Below are 13137 nucleotides of genomic sequence, written 5' to 3' on the forward strand. Positions count from 1 at the left end.
TTCTCCTTCTCTCTCTCTCTGCCCTTCCCCTGCTTGTGTGCTTGTGCCTTCTCTCTCCCCCCCCCCCCAATAAATAAATAAACTTAAAAAAAATAAGAATACCTGATGTGAATGAATGTACTGAGAGGGGAAATTGACAACTGGATTTTGAGATTGAATAAAAATCTTAGCAAATGAGAAAAAAAATGGACAATTATAAACTCCACAGGAAAGAAAATTGTACATGAGAGGAAAAGCAATCGTAGTTTACTACATGGCTCAGTATTATTTCATGGCCATAAGGGAATTGACAAAGAGTAGTGATCTTCCCAAAATTATAATATATCTATGATAGGAAGACGGTGATAGTGGGTGGATAAGGAGCATGGTGTGTGTGGCATGGGGAGAGGCATATAGATGAAAGTGAAAAATGCTTATCTTCCATAGTGGGGGTCAATAGATTTTGCCTGAAACTGAAAAATCAAGAAGTAACAATACACACATATGTAGAAATATGGAAGTAATTGCCAGAAGCATCAACTAAAAGAATTAGAAGTACTAGTTTCTGAGAAAGGAGAAAGACTGGGTCAGAGGGGATGGGTCCTGCTGTTTGTCTTGATCATTCTCATGGAACTCAATGGCTCTTTAAACTCTGGATAAGTTCTTTAAAAATAAAATCCTTTAGGGGCACCTGGATGGCTCAGTCAGTTAAGTGTCCTGACTCTTGGTTTTGGCTCAGGTCATGATCTCATGTTTCGTGATTCGAGCCCTGCTGTAAGCGCAGAGCCTGCTTGGGATTCTCTCTCTCCTTCTCTCTCTGCCTCTCCCCTGCTCACTCTCCCCCACCCTCTCTCCCAAAATAAATAAAGAAGGGTGTCTGGGTAGCTTAGTCGGTTGAGCGTCCAACTTCGGCTCAGGTCATGATCTCACAGTTCATGAGTTCGAGCCCTGCGTCGGGCTCTGTGCTGACAGCTCGGAGCCTGGAGCCTGCTTCGGATTCTGTGTCTCCCTCTCTCTGCCCCTTCCCCGCTCATGCTCTGTCTCTCTCTGTCTCTCAAAAATGAATAAACGTTTAAAAAAAATTTTTTTATCAAAATAAATAAACTTTAAAAATTTCTTTAAAAAAGAGACCACTGTTTCCACAAATAGGAATGAGAAAACTTTTTTAAATAATGACATTATTGAGATATAATTCACATTACCACACAGTTCACTCAGTGGTTTTTAGTATATTCACAGAGTTGTGGAACCATCACCACAATCAATTCTAGAATATTTCATCACTGGTAAAAGGTCACTCCACATTTACTCTCAACCATCCCAGCCCTAGACAACCACCACTCTATACTGTGTCTATGAATTTGCCTATTCTAGGCATTTCATGTAAATGGAAACATGTAGGCACATGGTTCTTTGCTTTGGGATTCTTTCACTTAGCACAATGTTTTCATGTTCCATCTGTGTTGTAGTAGCATGAATCAATACTTTATGTCTTAATTGCCAAGTAATAGTCCATTGCATGGCCATAGCACATTTTACTTATGTGCTTATTAGTTGATAGGCGTTTGAGTTGCTTCTGCTTTTTGGCTATTAGGAAGAATGCTGCTACATGTACATGAGTACAGATTTTTGTGTGGACCTATTTTCTATTCTCTTGAGTCCATTCCTAGGAATGGAATTATTGGGCCATATGTTAATTCTATATTTAAGTTTTTGGTGAGCTGCTAGACTGTTTTCCAAAGTGGCTTTACCATTTTATATAATTTCTCCTCATCTTCGCCAACATTTGCTATCGTCTGACTTTTTGGTTATAGCCATCCTAGAAGATGTGATGTGGTATCTCATTGTGGTTTTGATGTGCACTGAGATCACTTTCAAAAACTTAATACATTCGCAAAGATAAAATACGTTGTCAAAATCTCATCGGCAAGGCTTTGAGGAAGTAAACACTCTTATTTGGAGGTATATTTTGGTACAAATTTAGGGGAGGACAGTTTGATATATCACAAGGTGATATGTACTTAGCTTTTGACCAGATTTCCCATTTCTGGGCATTTGACCTATGGAGAAAAACCACATTTGGGGAAAAAAAAGTGTCTTCGTTGTACCACGGTTTATAATCTCATTATATCAAGAACTCAAAATAACTTCTATCAAGAGGAAACTAGCTAAATAAATTATGATGCAGACATAAAATCCCTAGGAAGCCTTTAAACACAATGATGTGGGGTGCCTGGGCAGCTCAGTCAGTTGAGCCTCCAACTTCAGCTTAGATCATGATCTCACAGTTCGTGGATTCCAGCCCCGCGTCTGGCTTTGTGCTGACAGCACGGAGCCTGCTTCGGATTTTCTGTCTCCCTCTCTATCTGCCCCTCCCCCATTGGTGCACACTCCCTCTCAAAAATAAACATTAAAAAAAATTTTTTTAAATTTTTCTTAACATGTATTTTTGAGAGACAGAGAGAGACAGAACACAAGCAGGGGAGGGGCCGAGAAACAGAGAGACACAGAATCCGAAGCAGGCTCCAGGCTCTGAGCTGTCAGCACAGAGCCTGACGGGGCTTGAACCTACCAGCCCTGAGACCATGACCTGAGCCGAAGTCAGACACTTAACTGACTGAGTCACCTAGACGCCCCAAAATTTTTTTTTTAATTATGATGCAAGTAGATTTTTATTGTCATGAGAAGTTGTCCATCACATATTGAGTGGGGCAGAATCAGATTGCCAAATACCTGCACGATAAGATGCCATTTGTGTAAAATATCTTTGTGCTTGGAGAGCTTTTTTTTTTTTTAATTTTTTTTTTACATTTATCTATTTTTGATAGACAGAGAGAGACAGAGCACAAGTTGGGGAGGGGCAGAGAGAGAAGGAGACATAGAATCTGAAGCAGGCTCCAGGCTCTGAGCTGTCAGCACAGAGCCTGATGCGGGGCTCGAACTCACGAGCCATGAGATCATGACCTGAGGTGAAGTCGGATGCCCAACCGACTGAGCCACCCAGGCGCCCCTGCTTGGAGAGCTTTTTATGGAATGATGTCCAAAATGATACTAGGGGTTATATAGCAGTGGTGGAATTTTAGGTGATTTTATTAACTTTGTTCTACATATTTTTGTATTTAATTTAGTTAAAAATCAACCTCTATAATTTTTTGAGAAAATTATAAAATTCTCTTGAAAGACTGTGCATTTTAGAAGTCACATTTTTGTACTTAATCAAAGCTTGAATTTTAGTTAAATACCCTTCCCCTATCATTATTTTTTAAAACCTCAAAACCATCTACTAAAGGCATAAAGAAATTTATTATTCTGGTGATTATACGCACATGGTGTAGAATACTGTCTTGGGCTCTTCCTTTGGAAAATTTTATTATGTGCTTTAGTCTTTATGGAGTTCTTTTTATGAGGAGGTATGCCAGGTATTAAGGACTTTGGGGTGTGGCAACGTTCACGGGCAGGAGCAGGACAAAAATGTTCCCCATCTGTTCTGTCATTGGGATAATTGTCTGGGGTCCACATATTCTCTCTTCTACTCTTTTGTCCCCCTTCTCAGGAGAATAACATTATTTTTTTAATGTTTTATTTATTTATTGTTTTCAACGTTTATTTATTTTTGGGACAGAGAGACAGAGCATGAACGGGGGAGGGGCAGAGAGAGAGGGAGACACAGAATCGGAAACAGGCTCCAGGCTCCGAGCCATCAGCCCAGAGCCCGACGCGGGGCTCGAACTCACGGACCGCGAGATCGTGACCTGGCTGAAGTCGGACGCTTAACCGACTGCGCCACCCAGGCGCCCCAATGTTTTATTTATTTTTGAGAGAGAGAGCTCGTACATGCGTGCAAGCAAGCGGGGGAGGGGCAGAGAGAGAGGGAGACAGAGGATCCAAAGCCGGCTCTGCACTGACAGCAGGGAGCCTGATGCGGGGCTCGAACCCAAGAGCCGTGAGATCATGACCTGAGCCGAAGTTGGATGCTTAACCGACTGAGCCGCTTGGGTGCCTCAGGAGAGTCACATTTGACGATGAATTTTTCTTGGAGCTCATTATAAGTTAGGAACTGTTCTACATACATATCGTGTATTTTATGTATTTAATCCTCACAGCAATTCTGTGAAATTGATACTACAATTAGATTATTTTACAGATGAGGAACCTGAGGCACAGAGAGGTTAAGTAAACTACCCAAGGTTACTCAGCTAGGGCATGCAGTCCAACATGCTGGGAGTGGAGCCCAACGAGTCTGTTTCCAAAGCACCTGTGGTCTTAACTGCCCTACTCCACTGCCTTTCTGACTTTCCTCATAAATACGACTCCAACGCCTCTTGCTGGGGACCTTGTTCTCTCCCAAACTGTTGTTTCCACTGGAAATACCATGGAGGCTGAACTTGTTGAGCACACTTGACTGGACTCTCCTGCAGCACATGCTTCTGTGGGGTCACTGTCTTTGCTGTCCCTATATTTACCCATTGATTCCCTTAGGCTTTTACTTACCATTTCTTTGCCATCCTCTTTTCTGAAATGTTCGGATTTCTCACTCTTTGATGCTGGAGATGCAGCTGGGAGAGAAAAAAAATTTAATGCTCATTAGGTGTTTCAGCTTTGCATCCAGACCCATTAGAAGAGCGTTCAGTGCTAAGGCGGTGAACATTCACTGCTCTTCCTCGGGAAGGCAGAGCCTTCTCAACCTCAGGCAGAGCGAGATGCTGGTGCCCTGCCTGCCTGAGCTTTGAGTCTGGCCCCTTGGGGAAAACATAAGACCATGGTTAATTCTGATCATAGGGGTGATTCACATTCGTTGTGAAAATCTTTGGAAAATATAAAAAAGTGTGAAGGAAACACATTGAAAGCACTTGCAACCCTGCCATCCTGTGATAACCACTAGACACTGTCATTTCCATGCTTGTCTTTTTATTTTTAAGGAATTCACATTCATTCATGAAGATTATATAAGTGGTCAGAATAAATGACTTCTAAGAGATGATTTTAGAAAATGCCCATACATGGACTTTAGTGGGGAGGATTATTGTTAAATTTAAAGATGTGCCAAAAGTTGGTGAAATTTAAAGTTCTTAATTTTAATCTCCAGTTTGATATTTCTAATTGCAGAAAGGAAATCATTGTGCATGTTTGAAAAGATTAGGATGGAATCAAAGAAAAAAGTATAATGACCTCTGGGGTTTTTCTTTGCTCCTTGCAAGTGATTTTTTCATTTATTTTTGCCTCGTATGGGCTGCATAAACAGTAGGTATTCAACTGATGCTTATGGATTGGCTGAGAAGAATGTTCATGTGTACAAGATTATCTACCTGAAATCCCATTAAAACTGAACTTTTAATATTTGTAATTTGATTGTTATTGTTTTTGCTCTCTTATTGTGATTGAAATGTAGTAAAATCTATTTAGGATATTTTACTGTTTATCTGGGAGGGAGCTATAATCAACAACAAAAGAAAGCCATGTGATATGACATATTACAAGTAATAATTATGTTAAGTTTGGTTCAGGTGGAAATACCTTGTGCTGAACATTATTTTTAAAAGCAATTTCTTACGAGAATGATTATAGAACAGACTCCTATAATCAAAAAGTGTATCCTCTTGTGTTTTCCAGGCATCTGGCCATCTGAAGAGGTTTTGGCTTACTACTGCCTCAAGCACAGTCATATATTCAGGTACAAAGCTGCACTTAAAAAGATATTTTTTAGCCCCTTGTGGATATTGTATCTGCATGTTAACGATTGCCATGATTGCATTCTTCAAATTAAGTTGTTAGAAACATATAAAAAAGAAAGAGAGAAAGGAAGGAAAGAGGAAAAAAAGGAAGGAGGGAAGGAAGGAAGGAAGGAAGGAAGGAAGGAAGGAAGGAAGGGAAAAGAAAGAGAAAGAAAGAAAGAAAGAAAAAGAAGAAAGAAGGAAAAAAGAAAGAAAGAAAGAAAAAGAAAAAGGAAGGAAGGAAGGAAGAAAAAATAAAAAGAAAGGAAAAAAAGTTCATGGTGAAAACATGTTGCTTCTGAAAAAGAAATCTGAATTGCCTTTGGGTACTAATATTGCACAGCAAGCTTTTTGCTATATGTCAAAGGCTTTTGATTTCCACTCAAGGCATTTTATTTCACTTTGATTTTGGGGAAACAAAAGTGAAGCTCCAATCAATCCTTACTGATTGTGAAGGTCAAAAAAAAAAAAAAAAAGAAAAGAAAAGAAAGAAAAAAAAAACAAACCACAATAAGGACATTCTTTAAACTTCTGCTAGGGAAATCATTGCAGAATATTTGATAAATATATACCCCACAGCTCTTATTTAAAGATGCCATCCCACCCCTGGTTTTAAAGGTATTTTATATACCTAACAATATGTATTTGTAAAATATAAATTACTATTACAGACTCATGCTACGGAAATAACTGTTTTCAATTGTCAGTGTGCATTATAGATTAAACCCATGGATGGGATTTAGGAAAGAGGGGGGAAAAACCTCCTTTTATTTAAAAATTCTAAAGATGTTTGGTAGACCCAGAAAATACAGGTTTTTCATTTTAATTCTCATTTAATGAAAGTCATCTAATATATACTCCCTGAATAGCCCATTATGATTCCAGACAAGTCACTAGAGATCATGGTGTGTGTTTTAACAATATGTACTTACAAGATTGGGTCAATAATATGTATTTTTTGAAGCTCTGTGGCCCATATTTACCAACCAGTCTATAATTGCTTTGAACAACTAAATGCCCATTAAGTGCATTTCGGAATATGAACATCCTCGTTTGGCCTCTTCTCTTCCTCTTCCCCCTCTTTGCACCTCTCCCTCCCTTTCAGTTCTCTCTCTGTCTCTCTTTTTCTTTTCCCCTGTGGAGGTGATAAACTTCCCAACCTGGGAAGATGCAACAATCTTAAGGGTTTAAGCATATAAAATAACAGCAGGGCAGTATTGAATTTGGGCCACAAAGCTGCCCTGGGAGTCCGGCATTTGGCTCTTCTCGCTGTGCTTAAGCTTGACTGGAGCTCCAATCATCGAGCTGTGGGCCAGGGCAAGAATGTCACACGTTGAGGGCTAATATGTAGGCACAAAGGGGAAGGTGAGTGCCGAGTGCCACCCTAGACTGTCCGCTTTAACTCTGAACCGCTTTACTTTGGAGCGGCGAAGTCAGAGCCCGGTCATTACTTTAGCCGGGGTTCGCTGGCTTAACCATATTATGCCCCTGCATTGTTTATTCACTGTGTTGTGTTGGGGTCAGTTGTGATTAAGTGTTAATTGCTAAATGCTCTTTGTGTAATTGTTCTTTATGGGGGCGGTTCGGCTTTCCAAAATGTTTCAGTTTGGTTTCCATTTTTTTTTTTTTAATTCCAGATTGCATTTATTTGTGTGTGTGTTGTGTGTGTGTGACTATAACATAGGTATATACACACTCATATATGTTCTTCATTTACTTGTCTAACTGTTTTTGAAGGAATGAATGTGGATTAACAGTGTTATCCTTTCCTAACAATTATCTTTCGCTACTCTAGCTAGTTTAGTTCTAAAAGACAGCGCCATTGACAAGGGAAAAAAAGGGAACCTTCTCAGATTTTTCAGCTCAGCGGTGGTAATGTTGCAGTGAACACTAATGAGGGAACCCCCACTGATTTGCCTGCTTTGTGACTTTTCTATTTCATAATTATTTTTAAAACGCAAAGCAACATGAGGTAGCCTAGTCATGTCTCTACAACTTCCTGGTAGTGCCGTTCTTACTGCAGATGGCAATTTGTTCTTGTAACATATATATCTCTCTGACCATTTTCATCTAATTTGTATGGGTTCTACCATTTCTTTTCTCTCTTTCAGGGACCTTGCTGTGTGTGAGCTAGGGGGTGGCATGACATGCTTGGCTGGGCTCATGGTAGGTCTTTTCTCAATTCCAATCCCATTCAGAGGGAGGAACAAAAGGAAAAATGTTCCAGGGCCTCCAACTGCTGGGTCAGAGAACCGTCAACAGCATCAGCTGCGGTCAAGCTGCCGGGTCTTGAGAGACCTTCTAGATTGACTTACTTTCGGATCATATTGATTTTATGGTTGCCTCGATGAGCAGAAACATTTTACCTCAGTGTAGTCAATATCGCTTGTTGTGACATTCCAGGCCTCGCGCAGTCTTTCTTTGCCATAGCGAAAGCATTTTTTTTTTCAGATTATAGTCCCATTTGCTAAGATACAGGAATAGCCCGGCGAATCACAGTTGGAGCACCATGATATAGCTGCTAATGTTTTGCCTGCATTATTACACCAACAAACATGATCCAGAGCGCTCAGTAATTAGATTCTTTTGAATTAGATTGGCCATTCAGGAACGTCGTTCCCCATTCTCTGGGTTCTGAGTCATGTATTCAGGAGATATTATGTAGCAGCACAGTGCATTAGACAAGTTTTTATGTCTCTACAAATAAAAGCATATTGTTACACTGATTGGCATTTGACAAACCTGTCGCTCTTACACAATGTGTCGAGGTTACAGCCCAATGTGCGAGCATGTCAAAGCTCACAAAAAAATTACCCTCACAAAGCCATCTGCCTGCAATGCAAAGTTATATGAAGGGCATCAGGCAGTCAGACAGAAGCGAGCTGAAAGGCAGAGTGACAGACAGCCTTGTATGATGGCTCTACTAGATAAACAGAAGCCCACAAATGAAAGCCTCTCAGAATACCATCATCCGCTGTCACAATGCAATTACCGAACAGAATGATAGCAAGATAGAGGCTCCCGCAAATGGAATGATAAAAGTATTGACTGATTTGATTGAATGATTAAAATAATGCAGACATAAAATGGAAAAAGATTGAAGATTGTTACAGAGGAATAGGTGAGGAAGCATGATACTGAAGGCTTGTCATTCCTGTCTTCACTTCCACACAGACAAGCATATTTGCTCATTGTTTGCTGTGCTCCTTTTTTTTTTTTTTTCAGGTTGCTATTTCTGCAGATGTCAAAGAAGTTCTGTTAACTGATGGGAATGAAAAGGCCATCAGAAGTATCCTTATTCAGATAGAAAACGGGTTTGTTGTGCTCATTCCCTTTTCCCGGCTGAGTAACAATTGATATAAAGAAAGACAGCATGGGGTATTAAAAGAGAATTCCCCCCACACACATGATAAGTAATTAAGAAAAAGTAGAGATATATGGGATTCATTGGATACGACTGTTGTTTTTTTTTTTCTTTTATCTCGATAGATTTTTACAGTCACTTCTTGTTAAAGGAGCCTATGATTTGTGGACCTCTCAAGGCAATAAGAGCATTTGTTTCATAATAATTTCCAGGCATTCTTGTCCTTTTATTTCCACGGAAGTTTCCCAGGATAAAAGAAACAACTGAATATTTATTATATTGGATATTGCTTGCAAAAATTAACATCCATGTTCATTATGTTCATGTTCATTATGTTCATGTTCATTATGACCTTTCTTGCGTTTGATACTGAACGTTATGTGCTAAGTAGCACGGTACCTACTCTCATTGCTAAGGGGTTACCTGTATCTCCCCATTGGAAACAGCTATCAGTCTTTCATTATTTCCTCTTATTTAGGATTATAAAAGCTATCTTTTTTTTTTCTGCTATGCTGTTACAGTTCAAACCCCATTATATTAGATTATGCTTTACCAATATGTACACAGAGTTCGTGAAAATTGAACTGTACTTTAACTAAGAAAGCAAGCATAATTTATGGCTACTTTAGCAATCGAGCTGACTTGTTCAGGAGCAGTTAACAGCCGTTAGAAATTGAGAGGCGAAGTGGAAGGTATATTTGCTTTGGATTTTTTTGGTGTGCCTTACATTTGCATCATGAAGGAGGCAATCTACTTACGTGAATTCTAAACCCCTAAAATGCCAAAGCACTTTTGATTTTTGTGGCCTCTTACATAAAGCCTGTTTTCGATTTTCTTTTTCTACCCCTGCTATGTAATTTTTTTTTTTTTTAAACAAAACTTGCAGCAGCTCTATCAGGCTGTTCGAACAGGAGAAAGGGGATGTAAGAAGCACAGTAGCTAATATTGTTCCGCAGCACCTTCTGTGCTCTACAGAGCCCCACCCAGCTAATTGCTTGACAGACTTAAAAAAAAAAAAAAATTCGGGAAGGAAAAACAGCCAATCACAATCTTGGCCTTTCACACAAGGGAAAGAGATCACAAAAGGTGCTTCCTTTTTTAAGATGCAGGATTTTAATCATGATCTTCAGACTGTCGCAAGTTTCTCAAAATATCCCCGGAGATGAGCCTGTGCTGTTTCATTCACTCTGCTTTATTCTGAGTTATGCCTTGCACTGTATCATTTCACTGTGCTCCTCCTTCGCATGTCAGGGAACACAGACAGTGAGATGAAGTCAGGTATGCTGGCTCAGCCCCAGTGGATGTTCCCCCACCCCCCTTGGGGGTGGGGGTGGGGAAAGGAGGATTATTGGACAAGAGAGGGTCAATTTAGCCACAGAAACTTTCAGGTTGGGCCCGGCAACCCAAGGTTTTCCTCCCAAGTCAGCAGGTGCCTCATTTAATAGCGTCAGAAACAAATTCGAACTTTTATCAAACTATAGGAACATCTGTAGTCAGCATGTAAATTTAATCGTGCTAAAATTATTATAGAGCTAAAGTACAGAGCTTCCAAAGAAGGGAAGCAATGCTAATGTCATTAATTAACACACCTTTGCTTTAAACAGCAAAGATGCCATGCCAGCTCTTGAAACCAGAGAGGAAAAATCTTAGATTCTGTATTCACTCTGCTGGCCTTTCAAGGAAATGATTGGTACAGCCCCCTCCCAAGAAAATGGATTTTTAACATTTGGTCCTCAGAAGCTCAGCCCTGAGAGTGCTTTATTGTGCTGGGTTTTACAATGGGTTTAATATAGCGGGGTGCCAAAGGGCAGGAGGGGAAGAACTTTACAATGTAGATAAAGTAGGTCCTTTCAGGATGCAGACCAAAACTCGTAGTGTGTTTTATTTCATCTCTCAGGACTTTCCTGATGGAGTTCAGTTTTTATCATGCAGCTGTTCTGTGTGTGTGCCTTTTTCTTTTGTAACTAGATCTAATTTTTTTTTAATTAAGAGAAAAAAGCATGCATAAAGCCTTAAAAATTGGCAATGTGTTTCTCCTGCTTTTAATACCGATGTTATTCTCGATTTGCTAACAGAGCTTACAATTGGCATTCGTTGTAAGCTGTTTTCCTGAATAGGGTTAATATGAATGAATTTTTTTTTTCTATTTGTGTGCCCACTTTCTGTGAGAATAACTAATTTACTGAATCACATACTGTTGATGCATATAGATTGAAACAAATTCATTTAAAAATTACTGTTTACATCTTTCCTTTAAAATTTTAGGAAGCCTAAATTATATACCAGTTGTAGGATATTATCCAAAAATTACTTTCTAAAAAGTAAAAGTGGATGTCAACAAAAAAAAGGGGGGGGGAGAAACATTGCCAGAAGCCAGGAAATCTCTAAGCAAAGCTGCTAATTATTCTTAATGGGCAAGATGAGCACATTAAGAAACAAATGAATACATCAGTGAAATGTAATTGAAAATCGAACTGGCAATCGCACATCACATCTGAGTATTGGCCTGTATATTATTCTCATCATTTTAAAAATTATTTTTGTTGTTCTTGGCATCTGAATTTAATGAATCCAACTGAATCTTACTTTCTAGTCTCTTAGGCTTATAAGGTTCTAGTTTTTACCTTTTTTTTTTTTTTTAAAAAAAAACAGCATGTTTTGATATTTCCTTTTTATCTTCTGTTATTTCTGTTTTTTAACATGTAATGAATGGATGACTTCTGAATCTTTATTTCATAGAAGCATGTCAACCAGTTGTGAGGTTATTTATAATCTTCCCTAAGATGTATCAAATGGATTGGCTATGTCTTTCAGAGCTCTCTCCCTTGACCCTGGAAAGCTAGATGTTGATTTGAGATCTACTAAACAGAGATATCTGAAAAGAGATTAAGACTTGAGGTATAAGTGAATGTTGTAAGTCCTAAATATTTTCTTAGACTCGTGGGTACGTGCCCCTCAGGTTCTCCTTGGTCCTTAAACTGCATTGCTGGGTCTAACCCAGAGCCCCTCTACCTGGGAGCTCCCTCTCCTTACAGATGCCATGTGTATCTGCACCCAAAGAGAACAAGAGATAAATTAGAAATGGGATCCTTTGGTTCGTCCACTTCTCAAATTTACCTAAAATAATTTGAAATGCGTTCCCTCTGCTTTGGCGTGGCCCTTTTGGTGTAATAAAGAAAGAAATCTCTCGGTGCCTACAGATAATAATTACTCACTAAAGTTCATAGCTGGTGATGACAATGACAGAAGAATAGGGGAGGGAAGTGATATACTGAATTACTGTCGATGCTAAGCCTCTTCCAAGTCATCAAGAATAAAAGTGCAACACCCAGAAGTGAGGAGCCCTCTCTGGTATACTCACTAATTCCCCCAACACAAGCACCCTGCCTTGATCCACCCTTAGGAAACATCAAGTGTATTATCTGCGGACTGTGGAAGTGCTTGTTGACCCATTTCTCGTGCTCCTGACTCAGGCGTCTTATTCCCCCAGCATGCACAGTCCGGACCATGATCTCGAGCTCAGGGTCCACCAAAAATTGGTAAATCTCCTGTGCATTTTAAAGGCGCCACCCCTGGCTTAACATTATTTATTAGCAGAATCCCTGACTTGAGGAATTAATAAATTCAGCTTCATGTAGACTGCGCAGCCTGTGCTGTGGATGGCTGAGACCTTGGGAATGCCACGCCATCATCCTGTGTTCAGGTCTCTTCCTCTAATAGCTGTGCCAACTGCACTTCTGTTTGGTGGCTGAGTCATTAATGGATTCCATGTGCCTCATACCGGGTAGGAGCTCAATAAATGGCTTTGGAAATTCAATTTAAATTAAGTAATAAATTAATCTAAGTAATTAATTAAAACTAACCCAACCACTATTAATTGCACGCCATTTCAGGTGCTAAAGACATAGCAGTGGACAAGACGAACCAAGTGCCTGTTCTTATGGGACTCGGACTGTGCCTTGGCTGGAGCACATTTATACATAGGAAAGACATTGAAAATCTGCAGGGCAGAAATTCTTTGATTCCTCCCAGTTATTTAAATTCTACAATATAGGGGCTTCAGGGTAGCTCTGTTGGTAAAGC

General features: G+C 39.6%; 1 protein-coding gene across 5 annotated transcripts in view; it reads left to right on the forward strand.

Moving 5' to 3' along the window:
- Positions 1-13137, forward strand: part of CAMKMT (calmodulin-lysine N-methyltransferase) — a 405258-nt gene that overhangs the window by 334340 nt on the left and 57781 nt on the right. For 3 of the 5 annotated variants that reach the window (XM_027072551.2, XM_027072553.2, XM_027072550.2), the window contains exons 4-6: positions 5590-5650; positions 7802-7856; positions 8916-8979. In XM_027072551.2, coding sequence (XP_026928352.2) covers positions 5590-5650; positions 7802-7856; positions 8916-8979 — 180 coding nt within the window. Of the gene's footprint in view, positions 1-5589; positions 5651-7801; positions 7857-8915; positions 9005-13137 lie in introns of all 5 variants that reach the window. The other 2 variants (XM_053200545.1, XM_027072554.2) reach the window with 2 other exon arrangements.

Source organism: Acinonyx jubatus, chromosome A3 (genome assembly GCF_027475565.1).
Source record: "Acinonyx jubatus isolate Ajub_Pintada_27869175 chromosome A3, VMU_Ajub_asm_v1.0, whole genome shotgun sequence".
NCBI lineage: Eukaryota > Metazoa > Chordata > Mammalia > Carnivora > Felidae > Acinonyx > Acinonyx jubatus.